This window comes from Mustela putorius, unplaced genomic scaffold (assembly GCF_011764305.1).
Source record: "Mustela putorius furo isolate JIRA1106 unplaced genomic scaffold, ASM1176430v1.1 tig00003863_pilon_pilon_pilon, whole genome shotgun sequence".
Taxonomy (NCBI): domain Eukaryota; kingdom Metazoa; phylum Chordata; class Mammalia; order Carnivora; family Mustelidae; genus Mustela; species Mustela putorius.
Genome location: NW_025422015.1, coordinates 23,255,535 through 23,278,181, shown reverse-complemented (window position 1 = coordinate 23,278,181; position 22,647 = coordinate 23,255,535). Strand labels below are relative to the sequence as shown.

Here is a 22,647-nt window from a genome sequence, read left to right as displayed (position 1 = left end):
AAGATGAAGAGAAAACAACCAATAACTAAGGTAGTGTTGCTGAGAGACAAACAGATAAAATAATCTGTGTAGAGCACCGAAAATACGCCCCCTATGTTGTAAGCACTCAGATGTTTGCTATAGGCATGATTATGAAAATAAAATATGCAGGCAAGTTCTTTTTCATTTTGTGGAGGAAAAATAACATGGATAACTCTTATTTTCAAAACAGTTGATTGCGCCCACAGAATTCTTCCATGAAATGTGTTCCCAGGTAAAAACTTCAATGAATCTTTCATTATATACTCAGCTAACATTACACTAAGATTGTGATAGGACCATTTAAAGGCCCCTGTAAGTAAACTAAATGGAAGGGTACTTGATTTATTTGTTAAATTTCATATATTCCACTTTATAAAGTTATTTGGGATCATAAAGGAAATAGATTTTGAGTAATGCTGCAGACTAACAGTTCCTTAGTAAACTATCTTGATTGTCTAAATGTATGCAAAGGGAAAATGTTTCACACTGTCAAAACACCCCTAAGTAGTGGTCCGTCCAGCCTCCCCAGTATGTTCAATGACAGGGAAATCTTTAAATCTGAAGGCAGACAGTGTATGTTATTAGAATATGCTTCCAGAAATTCTTACCAAATGGTCCCAGTTACAGCCTGTGGAGTCTACACACCCTACTGAGATTCACACCCACCATTTGCTACATAGTGCTGTTATACTCCAAAAGAAAAGAAAAAAAATCCATTTGGACATTAAAATTAGAGAATATTATAAGCAAATAAAGATACCTGATAAGGGCACTTCAGGAAAGGAAACATTTTAAGAACGTCCTTCAGAGGTGTTCTGCTGCCAATCAACTTTCTTCTTATTTCCAAAGTCTGACTCATCCTCTTATCAATTTCTTTCCAGTTCTTTTCTGTTTTCATATATTCCTGCTGGAACCAGTTAATATGTTCATCTGTCTCAGAATCTAAGCAAACAGTTTCTTCCTGCAAAATATTTTCGAAATATCAATATGTTTCATCTTTCAAGTGGCAGTTTAACACTTCGTGAGAACTTGAATCATAGTCTGTTATTGCACTTGTAATGGACTCCTAAGGTGAGGGTTACCACGTGTGATTACACTTAGCCTTGACTGTGGGTAACAAATGGATAGTCTTTAGCAAATCAGATAGTTCATTACTTACTATCATTACTTACAGTCTGTTCTCTTAAAAGATGTAAGAGTTACTTCATATTCTACATACCCTTTTAGTAGAAACCTAGATTACCTACAAGGTTCACACTTAACAGGAATGTTTTTTTATTTCTGCTCATTTAAATATTAAAAGAGATAAAGAGGTTTTAAATTAAGGTTTTGTTATTGCTACTGTTTGTATTTTTCCTTTTTAAATGCCTTTTTATAACTGCACTACTATGCCATAAAATCCAAATTCAAAATAATAACAGTGGGTATTTTGTAACACGAAATCATCAAACCATCAATTATATTTACTATAAATTTGAGTACATTGGGTGGGGTGGATGACTAGGAAATACCTAGCATATTAAAAATCCAAGATGATCAGTTTGAGTAGCCAAAAAAGCAAGTGTTTCTAGAAAACTTTGTTGAGAAGCAATCAGAAAACAAAAAGAAATAAAAAACATCCAAACTGTCAAAGAAGAATTAAAAACTTTCACTATTTGCAGATGACATGATACTCTATGCAGAAAATCTGAAAGACTCCACCAAAATATTGCTAAAACTAATATATGAATTCAACAAAGTTGCAGGATATAAAATCAACATACAGTAATCTGTTGCATTTCTATATACTGATAATGAAGCAGCAGAAAAAGAAATCAGGGAATCGATACCATTCACAACTGCACCAAGAACAATAAGATACCTAGGAATAAACCTAATCAAAGAGGTAAAAGTTCTGTGCTCTGAAACCTTAGAACACGTATAAAGGAAATTGGGGACGAGACAGAGAAATGGAAAAACAGTCCATGCTCATAGGTTGGAAGAACTAACATTGTTAAAATGTTTGTACTATCCAAGGGTGCTTAAGTGGCTCAGTTGGTTGAGCAACTGCCTTCGGCTCAAGTCATGATCCCGGACTTCCAGGATCGAGTTCTGCATCGGGCTCCCAGGTCCTTGGGGAGTCTGCTTCTCCCTCTGATCTTCTCCTCTCTCATGCTCTCTTACTCATTCTCTCTCAAATAAATAAATAAAGTATTATAAATAAATAAATAAAATGTTTGTACTACCCAAAGTGATCTACACATTTAATGCAATCCTTATCAAAATACCACCAGCATTTTTCACAGAACTAGAACAAATAATCCTAAAATCTGTAAGACCCTGAATAGCTTACACAATCCTAAAAAAGAAAAGCAGAACTGGAGGCATCATGATTCTGGACTTCAAGCTATATTACAAAGTTGTAGTCATCAAGACAGTATAGTACTGGCACAAAAACAGACAAACAGGTAAATGGAACAGAATAGAAATCCCAGAAATGGACCCACAAGTACATAGTCTACTAATCTTTGACAAAGTGGGAAAGAATATCCAATGGGAAAAACAACAACAAAACAGTCCTTCAAAAAATGGGTGTTGGGAAAACTAGACAGCAAGATGCAGAAGAAAGAAACTGGACCACCTTCTTACACCATACACAAAAACAATTCAAAAATGGGTCAAAGACCTAAACATGATACAGGAAACTATCAAAATCCAAGAGGACAACATAGGTAGCTTATGACCTTCCATAGCAACTTTGACCTCTGTCATACCAACTTCTTACTAGACATGTCTCTGGAATCAAGGGAAAACACAAGCAAAAGTGAACTATTGGTATTTCATCAAAATAAAAATTTCTGCACCGTGAAGGACACAACAAAACTAAAAGGCAGCTTATGCAGTGGGAGAAGATATTTGCAAATGACATATCATTAAGGGCTAGTATCCAAAATCTATAAAGAACTTACCAAACTCAACATCCCAAAAACAAATAACCCAGTTAAGAAATGGGCAGAAGACATGAATAGAAACTTTTCCAAAGAAGACATCCAAATGGCTAACAGACACATAAAAAGATGCTCAACCTCACTCATCATCAAGGAAATACAAATCGAAACCAGGATGAAATGCTACCTCACACCTGTCAGAATGGCCAAAATTAACACCACTAGAAAAAACAGGTGTTGGTGAGAATTTGGAGAAAAGGGGAACCCTCTTAACTGTTGGTGGGAATGCAAACTGATGCAGCCACTCTGGAAAACAGTATGGAGGTGTCCCAAAAAGGTAAAAATAGAGCTACCCTACAATGTAGCAATTGCACCACCAGGTATTTATCTAAAGGATACAAAAATACAGATTCGAAGAGATATATGCACAATGTTGTTTACAGCAGCATTATCAACAATAGCCAGACTATGGAAAGAGCCCAAATATCCATTGACAAATGAATGGTTAAAGATGATGTGGTGGTGGTGGTGTGTGTGTGTCCATGTGTCTGTGTATATATAAATATAAATGGGAATATATATGTGAATATTACTCAGTTAAAAAAAAACTTTTTGAAAATCTTACCATCTGCAAAGACACGAGTGGAGCTAGAGTGTGTCATGTTAAGTGAAATAAGTCATCCACAGAATGACAAATACTATATGATTTCACTCATGTGAAATTTAAGAAATAGATGAACATATGGGAGGGGGAAAAGAAGAGAGAGAGGCAAACCATAAAAGAGACTCTTAAAGGGTGGAGACAAACTGAGGGTTGATGGGAGGAGGTGGGTGGAGGATGGGCTAGATGGGTGATGGTATTAAGGAGGGCACTTAGGAGGAGCACTGGCTGTTGTATGTAAGTGAGGAATCAATGAATTCTACTCCTGAAACTAATATTGCACTGTATGTTAACTAACTAGAATTTAAGTAAAATATTTAAGGGGCACCTGGATGGCTCAGTCAGTTGGGTATCTGGCTTCATTCAGCTCAGGTCATGATCCTGGAGTCCTGTGATTGAGTCCCATGTCAGGCTTTCTGCTCAGTGGGGAGTCTGCTGCTCCCTCTGTCTCTCACCCTACTTGTGCTTTCCCTTTTTCTCAAATAAGTAAATAAAGTCTTTAAAAAAAATTAAAAAGTAAATAAAATATTTTAAAACAATAAATAAACAAACAACAAACTTTCTCCTGCCACAAGAAAGAAAGAAAGAGAAAAAGAAAGAAGAAGGAAAGAAAGAAAAATTTGTGCAGGGGATACTCAGCAGAACTGCACTTGAGTTAACAAGTTGGCAAACTGTTTAGTTGACCAGAATATGAGCAGATGTCATTTATAAAAAATGAAAAAAAATAGGCCTAAAATGTTCCTACATAAGGGCTTTTCAAGAACATAAGAGAGCTTCAGGTAGATCCACTATCTATGAACGTAGGATGACTAGCAAGACAGACCAAGTGATCAAATCTCTAGAAAAGGATAACTTACCAAGAGACTAATAAAACCCTATAATCTTACATAAATATAAATAGAAAATAAGCTTTTCCACAAGGAATATGCCAAGTCCTGGAAGTTTTATAGACAAATTCTACTAAACTTTCAAAACAGAGTGTTCCAAATTTATGCAAATTGTATAAGGAAGTCGGGGTCAGGAAGGTGGGGGGGAAAAGGAATTCTATGAAGGATTCCAACCTATTCTAAGACTCCCCAAACCTGAAAGAACACTTTAAGAGGAAAATTACAAGTCAATCTCATTCATGAACAAAATTATAAATATTGAGAACAAAGAACAACTAACTTAAGCTTATCCCAGAAATGCAACAATGGTCTGACATTACTAAAGGAGCTATAGTAAATAAAGGGAAATATGATTGATTTACCCATTACATTTCACATACCTTTCATATTGAAATCTGAATTTTTTTTTAAAGATTCTTTATTTTAGAGAGCATAGGCAGAGAGGGAAAAACAGAGAGAGAAAGGGAAACAGACTCCCTGCTGAACTTGGGAGCCCAATGCAGGACTTGATCCCACGACCCCAATTTCATGACCTAAGCCAAAATCAAGAGTTGGACGCTCAACGGACTGAGCAACGCAGGCACCCCTGAAATCTGAATTTTAAGGTCACTGTGATAGAAACAAAAATACATAGGTTTTGAGAATTTTGACATATGAACAGTTCTGTAATTAACCTGGATTATCTAAATATGTGTAAATACCATATACTGCATTAACCAAAGTGTTTTTTAAATGACCACATTTGAAATAATGCAGGAAAAAATATGTATAAAATTCAACTTGAAAAAAAATGTATAAAATTCAACATCCCTTTAAAATTAAAGGAAAAAATGTTCATCAAAATAAAAAGAGGAATTTTTGAAACTTATAAAGTTATCTACCAGAAACTTAGAACTAACATTTTTAATGTTGAAATTTTAAAAGAATTTTCCTTAAAATCAGAAACAAGACAATGCTGCTCTGCTTTACTCTTATTTAGCCTTTTACTAGAGATCCTACCCAGAGTACTAAGATAAGAAAGAAACAAAAGGCGCATGGATATTGGAAAGATAGAAACGAACTGTCCTCTTTCATAGTTGATGTGATCTGATTATTTAAGAGAAAACTCAAAATGATGTACATATAATTTATTAGAGTTAGGGAGAGAGTTTTACAAACAACTGAATGTAAGATAAATATTAAAAATTTGTTAACAAACAGAATATGTAATTTTTTACAGTTGCAACAGAAAGTAAAAAGCACCTGGGAATACAACTAATAATAGATATGTACGTCCTTTATGGAGAAAATTATAAAATTATTAGAAAATACTAATGAGACAAATTAATAGATCTACCATATTCACTGTTAGAAAAACTCAGTATTGTAAGGAAGTATCGCCTTCCTTCAAATGGAGATCTAGATTCAATAATATTTTTATCAAAATCTTCAATAATATTTTTATCAAAGTCTAAAATCTATCAAAAACCAAAAATTAATGTTTTAAGAATTCAACAAGATGATTCTGAAATTCACATGAAAGATTAAAAAGCCCAGAATAACCAAGGCACTCTTAAAAAAATAACCATTAGTTAGTGATAGAGACTGGAAACTATACTATCAAGATGTTTACAATTATGTAATATGTAAATAGGGAATAGATAAGATGCGGGGATAGATGACATTACTAGGGCAACATGGCGGAGCTTCTAGGCACAGATCTCTGGAAAGAACAGAGATGACAACACAAATGCCTGGGAAAGAGGACTGTTTTATAAAAGGTACAGAAAACTGTCTAGCCATATGGGAAAGAAGAAAACAGATCTATACCACACACCTTATACAAAAGTAAATTACACATGGCTTATAAATGTTAAGGCAGAACTTTAAATTTAAATATATATATATAAATAATTCTTATCATTTCAAGGTAGGAGAGGGGTTCCTAAAAGTACTAGTCATAAGAGAAATGACTAATAAATCTAACTACATTGAAATTACAAACTTTCAGTCAACAGCTTTCATAAAGAAATTCAAAAGGCAAGGCATGAACTAGAACATACTTACAATGATAAAACTGGTGGAGTAGAATACAGAATATATAAAGAATTCTTACAAGTAAATAAGAAAAAGGGGCAACCTCAGAAAAATAGGTAAAAGACATGACTGGACATAAATATGAAAGATGATAAAACTCATAAGTGATTAAAATGAAAATAGGAACAAGTAACATTTTATTCCCAACCTATCGGTATCTTACTTGAGGTGGGAGGGAGTTATCTTGATATCTGATCAAAATGGTATCTTACTTGGGGGTGTGGCAGTTTAAACTCAGTTCAGTGAGTTTAAATGTCTGTAGCGACCAGGAGAACAATTGGCATTGTCTAATACAGTTGAATATGTGCCAGCAATTCCACTTCTACACATACACCCTTGGAAAGAACTTGCACATATACACCAAGATATATACAAAAAAGGAACGATCACAGCAGCATAGCTCACAGAGGCAAAAACTGGAAACCAGGCAAATGTCTGCCAATAAAAGAATATCCAAATAAACTCTGTTTTCCTGTCACAGTAGATTTTAAGCCAATATAAAAATGAATGAATAACACAACTGAACTGAGCCTGAATGAATCACAGAGTCAATATATTGAGTGAGAAAAAAAGTCATCGATGACATACTGTGTATCATCACATGAGCCGCAAAAACAAGCAAAACTAAATAAGTCACCTCACACATGTGGCAAATTCATATGTTTCAAATGAGAAAACTAAAATTCAGAGTACAGGGCAGTGAAACATGGGCAGGCTGAAAGGTATGGACAGTGTTCCGATTTTAAAGCTGAATGTGAGGCTTATGGTGTTTCCTTTGTCTTATAAATTATACATATAGAATTCTTCTGTAAGTCTCAAATGTATATAATGAGTAGTTTTTCAATAAAAAGGAAAGTCTTAATTTTTAAAAAGAAAAGGGAATGTTTGTAATTATAAACAGCTTTCATTTTATTGTACTGTAGTGGGAGTTCTAAAATTGGTACTATTGACATTTATAGATAAGTATACACATAAAGAATGGCTTCCCCTAACACCCCCACCCAATTCATGATATGTCATAGAAAGCAGAGTTTCTGGAAAGCTTCTACCTTATTGGACCAACATAATGTCAGAAAATCCTATCTTAGATTGAAGTACTGTATTCAAAGGAATAGCAGGCTGCTTCAGAATTTCAAATTCTCACCTTTTAATGATTCATGTATCGTTAGAGCCAGAAGGAACTTGGACAATGTCTGGCCTATGCTTCTCACTTTACTGATGAGCAATTTGAGACTTTCAAAGGGGAAGTGACTTTCTCAAGCATGGAGATGGCCAGGTGCAGGGCTTCCGGTCTTAGTGTAACCCTGACTTCTCCAAAACAATGGATGGCCTTGTTCCCACAGGCTGGTTTCCTTAGCAATACACATTGACAAGAGGGAACCAGGGGATGAGAGAAGCCTGAATCTTACAGAGCAGCAGCAGAGTTGGCTGCTACATGTCTGTCTCGGCAGTAAAGATGGTGGGGCGGGGGTGGGGGTGGAGGAGGGAAACGTGCTCAAGAAGTAATGGAAAGAAGAAACCGTGAAGCAGGGAACAGATCACACCTAGCCAAGGAATCCCAACGAATAGACACGATGAAGGGCAGTGTAGGAGTCATCTGTAGGATCTGTGACTTCAAACGAATCAGAATAAATGAACGAGAACATTAATGTCAGTTGGATCCAAAATGGGTAATGAGCTTAGGCCACACCTCCTTGACCACAGGAGTGCTGGTAACAGAGAGTGGGCCCTCGGCTCCTACAGCACCATGCCCTGCAGCTCTGGGGGATCTGGGTAGAGTAGCAGAGAGCACAGTCATCTAAGCCCACGGCTGAACAGAAATAAGGACAGGGCGCCTGGGTGGCTCAGTGGGTTAAAGCCTCTGCCTTCGGCTCAGGTCATGATCTCAGGGTCCTGGGATCGAGCCCCGAATCCGGCTCTCTGCTCAGCAGAAAGCCTGCTTCCCCCTCTCTCTCTCTCTGCCTGCCTCTCTGCCTACTTGTGATCTCTTCCTGTCAAATAAATAAATAAAATCTTTAAAAAAAGAGAGAGAAAGAGAAATAAGGAGGACACTCTAAGTGAGATTTGAACAGAAAATTGAGACTGCTTTTGATAGAGTAAGACACAGCATGGTTCAAAATAGTCATAACTAATTCCCACACAGAGATGAATAAAAACTCACCCGGACTTTTTTTATTGAACACAATGTTGCTTGGCATCCTACAATCTGAATAAGTTTACAAAGAAGGTGTCTAGCTGTGTCAATTCAATAATTCTTATATGTATATCCTTAAAAATCGACTTTAAAGGCCAGATGGAAAGGTCCTGAATCTAAGATTCAGGGTCTGGAGCTCTGAACATCCTCAACAGATAACTGGTCATGGTCCCAGCCAACTACAGTATCTCCAAGAGAGTGTCAGTGTTTCTTGGAGTCACCTAGTCTGGTGGCCACAGGAGGCAACTGGACACTGAACTGTGGCTAGTCCCAACTGAGATGTAGGCTTTGAAAATGCGGACTTTCAAAGACTTAGTATACCAAAAAATAAAAATAAAAATAAAACACCTCATTAACAATTTTTCAAAATGACTGAATGTTGAAGTGATAATTTTGTGGATATACTGGGTTACATAAAACATACTAATATAATAATTCCACCTGCTTCTTTTTACTTTTCTTTATTTCTTTTAATGTGGCTACAGGAGAATTTCAAATTACACCTGTGGTCCGTCTTCTATTTCTGCTGGGCAGTGCTACTAGGGTTTTCTACATATCACATTCCAATCATCCCGGTTTTCAATTCCACAGTCATCATAAGGACTGTGGAAATAATGTTCCTCTATGTAACTTGAAAAGTCTCTTTCCTTAGCATTCAGGTGTGTGGCTCAGTCAGTCATCAGGGAAAAGGCAGCCACTTGGCCCAGGGTTCTAAGAGCACAGCTGACTTGTAAAACTTCACAGCATCAGCGCATGGGCCCCCTGCTGATGGCAGTCATTGCATTATATCCCGAATGCAATTAACTCAACATTTTTCTTCAACTTTTGCTGTTGTGCTCAGTTCTGCACCATGAGAGAAACAGCTGTTCAAAAGCCTATAAAAATGATTAGTATTTATTCAATAAATCATTATATGTCAGGTGCAGTAAGAAGCTAACAGTAAATGCCATTATGAAATCCAAAGAAACCTACAAGATATTCTTAAGCATTTGGCCTTTCAGCAGTTTTTGCATAACTTTTGATTCCATTTTACTTCTAAGCAAAGGAAAGTTAACACACAAGACTACTGCATGACTTTCAAAGTTAGGAAGTACAGGATACCCAATAAGGAGGAAAAGAAAATGTTTTAAGAAATGAATTATATTACTAAGGAAAAGAAAATGTTGTAAGATAGAAATGAAACAATTACTAAGTCAGCTTAGTAATTTAGCACCTGGCAGATTTATCTATTTACTTAGCAAATGTTTGGAGAATTTGGGAATATAAGAACAACCTTTAAGGTTTATTGAATGCCTGCATCACTGTCCTGGACATTAGGTAGAGGTTTTTATTGTTGTTTTTTTAAAAAAACACAAGTTAATCTCTTGAAAGAAACTGTCACCACATGTCTGATAGGATAGTTCACATCAGATGGGACAAGGTATTAGTTTTGTTTCTGCCATGTTTCAGACTCTGAGAAATGTCCTTAACTAAGGTTACAATGGATGTGATCTCCATCCTGAGAACTAGAAAGAATCTCCAAATGGATTAGCTGAAAAAATGAAAACTAGGTATTTTTTACATAAAGCAAAATAAAGTTTCTCTCGGTTGTAAGCATTTTGATTATCATATATGGTAATACTTTTCCTAGAGCTCCCCAATCCAGATAAAGAACAAAGATACAGACTATGAAATCCCTGGGCTAAGGATGGTAGGATCAGCGAGATCCTCAAAAATGCCTCTGTAACTTCATGGAGCCAACACAAAGAGAATAACTGAGGTGTGGATCCAAAGCCTGAAATACTATACTGGGATCCCCTGGTGTCACTCAGAATAGGCAAAATTATGCTTCTGTACCTGACAACCCCCAAACCTTAGAGCAATGAAAGTTTATTTGCAGCTCATGTGACGTGCCCATCTTGGGGCCCAGGTCCTCATCCTCCTCACCCAGGGACCTGACTCCACCACCTGCAATGTTGTTTGGCATCACTGATAAAGAACGGGGGAAGATGGGGCGTTGCACACTGGATGACCAACGTACATGGCACTTCTGCTCACATTTCCTGGGTAAAGTCAGTCTCAAGGCCACATCTAACTTCAAGATAATGGAGAAGTAACAATCCTACTGATTGTCATAAGGAAACAAGATGGTTAAATTGGTGAGGAGCTATAATGTTCTCAGTCCTCTATCCCCTAAGTTTCTTGTAATACGAGAGCAAAGTTCTTATAATTTAGACCAGTTTTAGACAAGGCTGTCCGTCTACTGCAGCCAAAACCATTTAACTGAGATATCAGAATACCCAATTCTCAAGCCAGAGAACAATGAACAAAATGAATTCTATATTCAGCAAAACACTTTTCAAATATGAAAGAGCAATTTAAGACATTCCCAAATAAATAAAAACTGAGATACTTGGTCACTCGCAAATAGATAGAAGGACATCTGACTGTGACTCAAATCCACATGAAAAATTCGAGTTCTGGTATAGGTCATTACATAGGTATATATAAAAGACAGCATAAATGTATTTTCTGTTTGTAACTTTTTTTCCATCATATTTTAAAGACAGTTGCATGAAGCAATAATTATAAATCTGTGTTGATGGTCATACAGTATATAAAATGTGATTTATGTGACAATAACAGCACAAAAGGGGAAAGGGATAGAGTTATATAGGGATGAAGGTTTTGTATTCTATTGTAATTAAATTGATATTAATCCAAGCTAGATCTTTAAAAATTAAGATATTAGTTCTAATTCTCAGGGTAACCACTAAGGGAATAACTAAAAATGTATATATACTAAAAGAAACAATAAGGGATATTGAATTAGTACACTAGAAAATACAAAAGAAAAACACACAAAAGAAGACAGTAATTAAAGAATAAACTAACAAAAAGTGATTAAAAAACAAATAAGAAAGGAGACATAAATTCTAACTTATAAGTAACTATATTTAATAATTGGCAGAATAGATTATACAAATGATCCAAATATATGCTGTCTACTGGAGACACGCTTTAGATTCAGACCCAAATTGTTTAAAGATAAAAAAAGATGGGCAAAGATATAGCATGCAAACAGAAACCAAAAGAGAGATAGAATGGCTATACTAAAACATTATCCTAGAGACAAAGGAAAATATTTTATAATGAAAGAGAACCAATCCCTCAAGAAGATATAATAATATCAACTTACATACACCTAACAACAGAGTCCCAAAACTCATGTGGCAAAAACAGAATTAAAAGGAGAAAGAGACAGTTCAATAATAATAGTAGTTGGAGACTTGAATACCCCACTTTCAATAAAAAACAGAACCTCTAAGCAGATGATAAATAAGGAACTAGAAGACTAGAACAACTGTTATTTCTGGAGAAGACAAAATAGATTGTAGGGACACCGAACTGGATATAACAAATACATCATTAAAAGAAGACCTCTGAGAAGATGGTATTAAAGGCAGTTTTGAAGAAATTGATTTAAAGATTAAGTCATTTATTAAAAAAAGGAATTAAGTCATTTGTTGAAAACTCTTAAAAAGAAACTAAATGTAAGTCAAATTAAGTGATAAAACAACCTATGCACTTAAAGATCATATTAAAAGTCTCTCGACTGAGAGAACCTCATTGCAATTAGAAAAAACAAATTAGAAAGAAGCCAAAGCTCCTGTAGAAACTTCAAAGCTCCTCTAGAAACTTTCTGTACTGCTTCAAGAAAACAGAATACATTTTCACCAAATATCCAATTTAGAGTTAATCTACCTCATAAAGACAGAGGAGGATCTTTTCAAGGTAAATGAAAAGATCAGTCATAACTGTAAAGAACTGGATACCTGAAAAAGTCAAGCCAAATTTTTTTCAGAAAATTTTGGAAGAAAGCTTCTTACCAAAGTGGTTTATATCCCATGAGCAAAAAGCTGATGATAATAGGTTGAGGGTTCTGCTGGGTGAAGGAAACCTCAATAACTTAAAAGAAAATGCATACAATCAAGATAAAAAGCTTTTTGCACACCAAAGAAACAGTCAACAAAACCAAAAGACAACTGAAGAACAGGAGACGATATTTGCAAATGATGTATTATATAAGGGTAGTATCCAAAATCTATAAGGAACTTACCAAACTCAACACCCAAGGAACAAATAATCCAATCAAGAAATGGGCAGAAGACATAAACAGACATTTCTCCAAAGATGTGCAAATGGCCAACAGACACATGAAAAAGTGTTCCACATCACTCAGCATCAGGGAAATACAAATCAAAACCACAGGGAGATACCACCTCACACCAGTCAGAATGGCTAAAATTAACAAGTCAGGAACTGACAGGTGTTGGCGAGGATGCCAAGAAGGGAACCCTCCTACACTGTTGGTGGGAATGCAAGCTGGGAAAGCCACTCTGGAAAACAGTATGGAGATTCCTCAAAAATTTGAAAATAGAGCTACCCTACAACCTAGCAATTATACTACTGGGTATTTACCCTAAAGATACAAATGTAGTGATACAAAGGGGCCCATGCATCCCAATATTTATAGCAGCAATGTCCACAATAGCCAAACTATGGAAAGAGCCTAGATGTTCATCAACAGATGAATGGATAAAGAAGATACGGTAGATACATACAATGGAGTACTATGCAGCCATCAAAACTATGAAATCTTGCCATTTGCAACAACATGGATGGAACTAGAGGGTACTATGCTAAGCAAAATCAGTCAATCAGAGAAAGACAATTACCACATGATCTCACTCACATGAGGAAATTGAGAGGCAGGGTGGGAGGGGGGTTGTAGGGGAAGGGAGGGAAAAATGAAACAAGACGGGACAGGAGAGGGAGCCAAACCATAAGAGACTCTTAATCTCAGGAAACAAACCAAAGGTTGCTGGAGGGAAGGAGGGTGGGGGAATGAATGGGATGGCTGGGTTATGGAAACTAGGGAGGGTATGTGCTGTGGTGAGTGTTGTGAAGTGTGTAAGACTGATGATTTACAGACCTGTACCCCTGAAGCAAATAATACATTATATGATAATAAAATAAATAAATAAATTTTAAAAATGCATGCAATAGCCAAAAAAATGATAAAGAAGAATTTAAGCATTTCAAAAGTATATTTACATCCTGATGTTTCAAATGGGGCATCTGGCAGAGGCTCAAGAAGACCACCTAAGCATCCTCTGGTGAAGAGACTTCCAAGGAAGGATGAGCATGAGGCTGTGACCTTGTATGGATCCAGGCCCAGGGCCTCATGCAGACCAGATGCCACTACCACCTCCTCCCCAGGAAGACAGGGGCAGGATTCCTCCAGCAGGGTATCCCCGTCATGTCACAGAAGGTTTTCCACATGAGTAAGACATCGCTTATCCTGATGCTTCTGGTGCTGACAGATCCCCAGAACCTTCTTTTGGTCCAACCCTCCCACTTGAATGTGGCATCCCTAGCCTAAGCTTCAGTTCTGTGAGTCCCAGGGGATGATTCCTGAGAGAAGGGTCTCCTGTCCTTCCCCTTATTCTGAAAACTGAGGATGAATCTCCCCAGAAACTGCTTTACTAAGGAACTTTCCTGACCATGCCCATCTTCCACAGGCAACAAAAAAATGTCTGTACACTAAGCACTGACATGATACTAAGCAATAAACACTAAGTCATCATGTAAGGTGGCAATGGCATAGAAACAGAATGAGAGACGAATGGGACAAAGAGACAGTGCCCAGAACATACCCACGTCTACTTGGGAACTTAATATACAATAAGTGTCACCATAAATCTATGAGAGAAGGATGGATTTTTAGCAACTGAGGTTAAGAAAGTGGCTCATTCTGAGGAGATCCCTACTTAATAGCAGAAAAGATGGACTCCACATGACTTAAAGAGCCAAACATGAAAGTGAAAACAATATATTTAATAGAACAAAGAGTAGAAGAATGAATGTCTTTGTGTGACTTAGGGCATGGGAAGGACTGCTTCCTTCAAATTAGCAAAAAAAAAAAAAAAAAAAGATGCCAACTCATTAAAAAATGGGCAATGGATCTAAAGAGGGAGCTTTCTAAAAGAGGAAACTCAAAAGGCTCACGAACATAGTGAAGATTCTCAGACTCATTAGTTACCCAGGGAAATGTAAATCATGACAAGAATGACATTACACTTGCTACCTAAGAGACTTGGCAAAATGTAGAAGACTGGTAATGCCAAGGGTTGGCAGGAATACAGGAAGATGCATGACTGTGGGAATGAGACAAACAAAGTCATCTGGAGACTAATCAGTCAAATGTAAGTAAAGGCACACCCTCCACCCCATGAGCTCCATTTCTGGGCAGACAACCGAAAGCAGTAACACATAGGTAGGTCCAGAAGCAGACATGGATGATGGTGTTCTCTATGCTGTAGTTCCTAGCCAGGAGGAGCAGGGCTTGGGGCTGGGAGTACTTTATAATTCATTGCAACCATGGACTAGAAGTACACTAATATGAATGAGTCATAAAGAGTGTTAGTGAGAAAAGTGAAACAGGAATGAAGTATAAAATACCATTTATAGTAAGTCATGGATATGGGTGTGTGTGTGTGTGTGTGTGTATCCCAAAATGATAGTACACATTCTAGAACACTTACAGATTAAAAGATATGTAGAGAATACATTGAATGGTGAGGGACGAACAGATAGGGGTGAGAACAGAAAGACAGAAGAGAATAGCAACAGGCCTCACATGGGAAAACGACCATGATAGGCCAGGAATTAAGAAGTGGGACTCATTCAACTTTAATTAGCACCTCAGATTTTTCACAAAAAAATACTGCAAAGTAAAATTCCATCACATGGCTATGCAGTTCAATATAACTCCTGTAAGCTCTTAAAACTAGTATCTTCACTTAAACAGGATAATGTCAGCAACTTAGGACATTACTCAGTTAAGTCTACTGTTCTGAGAATCTAATTATACCTCAGTTTCTAGACATAAGACAAAATATTGTCAAAGGGAATTAAACAAAAGAAATAGATTTATCAATTCACAGGGCTGCAAACTGCTTAGACCTAGAACTAAAAGTCAGACACATACGAGCTATGGAGCACAGCTGCTGCATTGGGCTGTGAGACACAGCAGTAACATGAGGTCATGAGGTTGGAAAAAGATGTTTTTTTTAAAGATTTTATTTATTTATTTGACAGACAGAGATCACAAGTAGGCAGAGAGGCAGGCAAAGAGAGAGAGAGAGGAGGAAGCAGGTTCCCCGCTAAGCAGACAGCCTGACGAGAGACTCGATCCCAGGATCCTGGGATCATGACCTGAGCCAAATGCAGAGGCATTAACCCACTGAGCCACCCAGGTGCCCGGAAAAACAATTTTTTTAATTTATTTTTATTTGACAGTGACACAGAGAGAGAGCACAAGTAGGCAGAGCAGCGGGCAGAGAGAGAGGGAGAAGCAGGCTCCCCACCAAGCAGGGAGCCCAATGTGGGACTCAATCCCGGGACTCCTGATCATGACCTGAGCTGAAGGCAGTCGCTTAACCAACTGAGCCACCCAGGCATCCCTGGAAAAAGATTCTTAAACACCCTGAAATGCCCAGTATTTTGGAGACTTGGCCTAGAAACAAAGTCTGGGATTCTGACCAGCATAGCCATCCACATAACATGTTGGTGAGTCTTTTTACAACAGAATATGAGGAACCCAGGTAGATTTAAAACACAGGTGGATGCTTTGGCGTTGCAGATGCTTTGGGTTTCATAATGTAGGTTTAGCAGTTATGAACTGGCCCGGAGCTTGTATAGGAGGAAAATTAGTGAAAAGATGTCCATATCCTAGCCTCAGACCCACACAAATTCTGCTGCTGTCTCCTTTATCTGCAGAAGCCCATGTGACAGAGCTAAGAAAAACTCCTTCCTCCACTGAGACATCTACCTTCAGCTCTTTGGTAAATTGTTCCCAACAATCAAAAGAGACACAACAGCAACGAAACAAAACAAAAGAAAATCTCTTCCCCTCTCTTACTACTCCTTTCTAAAATTTTCCTCTAGTTCATCCAAACCCACTTCCCTGCCTTTGAGGGCATAGCCCGACTCCTGACTTCTAGCCTCCACCAGCATTTTCCATGTTTTCTATATCGTGGAAATACTGTGCCCGGCCAAGAACGTTTAAAAGACATGAATGTTGCCGAAGTACCTTAATTCAAAATGTCTTTAATTTTGAGAAATCTTCAAGACACTGAAAAGGAGATATCAGAAGTTCAAAACGGAGATGGGAAGTCATTTAGGCAATTCATGCGACGTGTCAAATTCTGTTAGTAGTCTATTCAATGGATTTGTCTTCCCGATCTTCTTAGGGTTTTACCATTTGCCTTGTGGCCACGCAGGGTACAAAGTACAGAAACGCATTGTTTCTGTAAGACTCTGGGATAAACTTTTCCCCAACTCTAAAGCGTTTCGCTCTAGAGAACACAAGGTCACATACAGAGATGTTACGGTCTCTGAGAGAATCAATAGTCTGTGACTCCACTTGTAAGGAGGAGACGAGTAAATCTTCATTGATTAGAGGTGTTTGCCAGAAAAAACACTGTCTCTTCAGGTGTGAACAATGGACACTCTATCATCTCTTGTTGCCCCAGCTGGTAAGGTCAAAACTAAATTCTATGGCAACTTAACTCATCTCAGACTCTGGTACATTCAGTTCTCGGTGTTTTGTGGGGAGGGAGAAAATAGGGATGTGTTTTTGTAGCAAAAGTCCCTGCATGGATCTTAGTGGGATTCATCTGAGTATTCGGGCTTGTCAGGGGGTCTTGGGGAGGAGAGGAGAAGGGAAGAGCCATGAAGAGTGTCATTCCATGAAGAACTGAGGTGGTGCTGAGAAGGAAGTGGAAGGGAAGTGGACAAATTGGTTCCGTGATGATGTGTCAACAATAATGAGGCCCTTTAGGCCCTGTGATCTCTGACTCTACGAACATTCCTTTGAGTTCTAGTGCTAGGGACAATTCTTAATCTACCGAGCTTACATTCATTCTTTCTAATGAATTTTGGTGAGCCACGCATCATAGAAAAGGAAGGAAAACTGAATTTGTAAGACTTTATATATAAAGAAACTCCATTTTTACATATGGAAAGTCAGATTTCTTGAGAAAACCAATTCATGTATGACATAATTATGTTCCTTTACAAAGTGACTTTTTATTTTCAGAATATAAAAGATAACTAAAATTAATCTAACTCTATCTTGTCATGATTTTAGTTTGCAACTAGAATATTGCAGTTACAGTTTCTAACAAGTTACACCACTAAATTGTTACCTTTCCTTTGTCTTCTGGTCAAAGAGCAGGCATAAAATTATATTCTCTTCACTGGCTTAGGACTTGAAAAATCTGATTGAAAATTATAGTAAGATATTTAAAAGATACAGCTTCATCTAAATTTTTTATGTTGTGGGGATGAATGATTTTCAAAATATGTTTAAAAACTCTTCCTATCCCCTGGAGCTCATAGAAAGTACGAAGAAAATTGAGATGACCAACTGGGTTGCTTTATTACTATCAATTAATTACACCAGCTAAAAAAGAAAATGAAATATTCACACCAAGTACATTCACTAACATAAATGTGTTTGTGGCGAAGAGTTAGGATTACATGTTCATGTTGGACAGGGGTGGAAACAGAATTGGCAGTCATGGAAGTTGACTTCTTTTATACTTGGTAGCTTTGGACATCCTTCCTAAGGAGTTCATTTGCTTTATTAGTAGGGGACATTTTTGGCTTTGACCATATCTGGGGGCTCTGAGGTAGTTAAAGGATATTTATAGGATCTCAGTAATTAGGACCCTCATGCAAATTATTTACAGCAAACCCGATGCTGTTGGGGGAATCTCCAGCCGCTGCCTGGCCCTTAGGCCTAAACGTCCTTGGCAATGAAAGGGCAGGATGGGGTTTGTATGTGGGCTACATGCTTCTGGGCAATGAAAGGGCAGGATGGGGTTTGTATGTGGGCTACATGCTTCCCTGAAACCTTGAGGAGAGGCTATCCTACAATATGATCTCCAAAAACTGTCTGCAGTAAGAACGTAAGATCTATGTTATGGGATGAAGCGGAATTTTTCAAAGGCCCAGAACATAAGGGTGTTTCCAAGTTTTTCAAAGGTTGAGAAAGAACAAACATGAGATGATGAATAACATGCTCTGCTCGAACTCTTTTTGGGAGCCCGCTTTTGGACATATTATCATACATATTATTAGCCATGCAAACAGACTTCCCTACCTCCAGTTTTCAAAAAGACTATCTGATTCTGTTTTAGTGATGTTAGATGCTATTACTTATTATCCTTTAATCAATCAATCAATCAATAAGTTATAAGAGCATTTAAATATCCAATCTTACTTTTATCTGGACAATTTTAACTTCATCAAAGCTTATATTGGTAAGAGATTTCTTCGTCTGGCCTCTCCGGTGTCCAAATTTACACTTATTTCTCATCACTTGTTCGTCATCTTCTATGGGTCTCCGAACATATTTAAAGCGATCTTTGAGAGCTCGTTTCCATAAAAACTGCATAAATTAATAGAACAGGACAGTTAATCTTCAAGGGGACTGGAATAATCCCATATAAACAATGAAATCTTTATCACTTTTGGATTGAAGTTATTTTCACATCACAGTAATAGAAATAATAGAACTATCCTTCCACTCACCTTCATGATGGTCTTGTGATACTTCTATAAAAGCTATAATCCCTAAATCATAACTAAGGAAACAGACTCAGAAAAATAAAAATATTTCGCCAATGCCCCCTAGTTATTGAGTGAACATACTAGCTCTTCAATCTGGCTTTTCTGATTTCCAAAATTGGATGTTTCCTACCACACTTTGCTGTCTCCACAACACATTTCACTCTTCCACTGGGATCTAGAGAAGGACTGATACCGTCTTATGCTTATATGGATGGATGCATTTTCTTAAAAACAATGTTTCTGTCATCCCTTGAAATTCACGTTGGTGAATACTGTTGGCATTCATTCATCTACATATTTGTAGAGCATCTACTGTTTCAAACACAAAGACCAGGATCTTGCCCTGGGAGGGAGAGAGCATAGGTAGACCCCATCTAGCAGAGGGATGAGTAATTTAAATTCAGAAAGAAAAGTTTTATAAGTGTTATAACAGGGGAAGAGACAGCATTATCTTACACTGTGTTGTAAGCCTTCCTGAAGGAGGTACACCTAAGCTGAGATTTAGATGTTAAGGTTAGAAAACAAATGGTGGGGGGGGGGGCAATAGAAACAGCACTGGGAAATGCCAGGTAGGGGGAAGCGTGGATAGAAGTTCCAGATAAAGCAGTCTGTGCCGTGGAGCAGAGGGATAGCCTGTGCCACTTGGTGAGCTGCCAAGAGCTGTGCATGGCTGGAACATGGAGTTTAAGATGGGCCAGAAACTAAGGCAGGAGAGAGAAGCCAGTGCCATCTTGAAAGGCACGGTGACCCCATAACGGAGCTGTGCTGCAACTGAGAAACAGATCTTTTTAAACCTCTCTCTGTGGAGAGACTACATCAGTATCTCAGAGGAACCTTCATCCTTGGTTCTTCCTCTAAAGCAGTGGTTCTCAAACTTTAACCCGAATCACAGTTCCTGGAGGACCTGTTAAAACACAGGTTGCTGAGGCTACTTCAGAGCCGCTGGATGGGAAGGTCAAGGATAGGGCTGAGAATCTGCATTTCTTACAGGTTCCCAGGTGATGCTGATGCTGCTGGCCCAGACCCTCGGGATTCTGATTTCGTTGGTCTGAGCAGAGCTGGGATGTCTGTATTTTTCAAGGCTTTATAGATAATCCAGCCACAGAGCCAGGCTAGGAAGTCCTCCTAGGCCACTAGAGAGAGGAGACCAGATGGTCAGGTCTGGGCTCTGGAAGAATCTGTCTGCCATGTGGTGTTTGCGACATCAAAGACATGGGCAACAGCTGAGGGACACAACCGGGCTTTCTCAACAAACCAACACCGTCTTCCTCTGCTGGGCCTTTGGTTCTGGCCTGGAAAGCTCTATCCCTCTCCTCTCTGGCCCTGCTGGTATCTAGTTAACTCTTGCTCTGCCTCCAGAGCTCAGCTCTTGTCCTCTGGTTATCGGCTCTCACCATTCCTGGTCTGTACTTACCACAAGGGGAGTTTACCTTCATGTGTGTGATGTGTTTCTGCTTCTGAGCTTTTCTATTCTGTTCTTTTCATTCTTCCTCTCTCCATTCTCCCCCACTTGCTTGCTAGCTTCCTTCCCTCCTCCCCCTCCTTCCTTCCCTCTTTATTTCCTTTCCTTTCACTTATATATAAGCACAAGAAGACAGGCTCATGTCTGCACAGGGTCTGCTGCATCTGGGAAACTATAAATATTGGATGTCTTGTGTCAGTCCTCTGTGAGGTAGAGGGACCCACGCGTGGAAGCAACAGACTAGAATCAAGATTCTGAGTCTTGGCCTTGCTTGCTCAGGACCTCACTTACTTCTAAAACCCTGAGTCTCAGGGCTGCTTCTCAGTCCCTCGACTTCCTTGTCGTGCCATATGCCTGAAGAGGCCCAAGAGTCGGTGATTTGGGGCACCTCTTCTAAGCTCTGTTTCCTCATGGGCAAATGAGAATGCCACTGAGGTCATATCGGTACTGTCTGGCACTTAAATTCTTCCATTCCTTCTTCTCTGGCATAAGTCTCTAGAAGAGTCATGCCCTACCCTTCAGAAGAGGGATGGACATTGGGGGACCCAGGGTCTAGGCCGAGTGTGTCTTAGCCAAGAAATCAGCAAGTAACTCGTCAGTCTTAGTTTCTTCAACTATAAAATGGAACAACAAGCCCAGTCCTGTCCACTGACATGATCGCTCCTCATGGAAGTGATTTGTAAACCAGAGTGCTGTTCATAAACACGTCTGTGGCCCCGCAGAGGACTGCTGTGGGCGGAGGCTGGCAAGCGGTGAAGACTCTGACAAAGCTCCTCGGTATGGGTGAGTCAGAGAGGCTCCCTCACCTCCCACAGGCTTGCGGCTTTGCCCTCTGCCACCGCTGTTTTACAACAGCACAGAAAGAATGGATGGTTTGTGTTTTTCTAGCTCTAAATATGAATGAATGCAAATGCATTTTCCCCCCTCTTGTTTTCTACAGCTCTGAAGTCCTTCTAAACCTGCTGATCTGGTGGGAAGAATTAGAGCCATCAACTGCTAGGACATTTTTAAGTTGCCCGTGCCTTTTCCAGATGCCTCAGTAGAAAACACCCCTGTCATTGAATAATCATTCTCCCTCTGGCTGCTTTTCCACCTGGGGCGCGGGAGGAGGCAGGCAGTGCAGTGGGAAGAGCTGCATGGGTACAGGTTCTCCTTCAACCCCCTCTGAAATACAAAATAGCCCTGAAATTTTGGGTCCCTGATCTGAAAGGGGAAGTAGTCCATGGCACCTCCAGCGGGTCGTTGCTCTGCATTTTAAACCCAGATATAGTCCTTAGGAAACATTCAGACAAACCCAGAATATGAACCATCTTCCATGGCAACTGGACTAGGCTCGTGCAAAAAATAAATATCAGGGGGAAAAATAAATAACTAAATAAATAAATATCAGGGGGAAAAAAGGGGAGAGGGAGGGTTCAGAGAGACTCTCTGAGAAAAAATGAAATTGAAGAGGCAAGGTCAAATCCAATGAATAATCCTTGATTTGATTTTATAGAAAAAACTCCATTTCAAAAACACTTTTGGAACAATTGGAGAAATGGGAATACGGGTTATATATGTCTTTATGCAGTTATTGTGTATGATATGATGCAATTACTGTTCATTGGCTTAGGTGTAAAAATGGCATTGTGCTTAGAGAGGAGTTCATCTCTGTCCTTACAAGATATCTGCTGAGGTGTTTAGGAACGGCATCTGAAACCTGATTTTTGTTTCCAAATGCTTCAGCCAAAACAAAC

General features: G+C 38.6%; 1 protein-coding gene across 5 annotated transcripts in view; it reads right to left on the bottom strand.

The window, feature by feature from the left end:
- Positions 1 to 22,647, bottom strand: part of SAMD3 (sterile alpha motif domain containing 3) — a 53,462-nt gene that overhangs the window by 6,000 nt on the left and 24,815 nt on the right. For all 5 annotated transcript variants that reach the window (XM_013063650.2, XM_013063666.2, XM_013063670.2 and 2 more), the window contains 2 exons: positions 19,100 to 19,267; positions 782 to 982 (listed from right to left, as the gene is read on the bottom strand). In XM_013063650.2, coding sequence (XP_012919104.1) covers positions 782 to 982; positions 19,100 to 19,267 — 369 coding nt within the window. The remainder of the gene's footprint in view (positions 1 to 781; positions 983 to 19,099; positions 19,268 to 22,647) is intronic.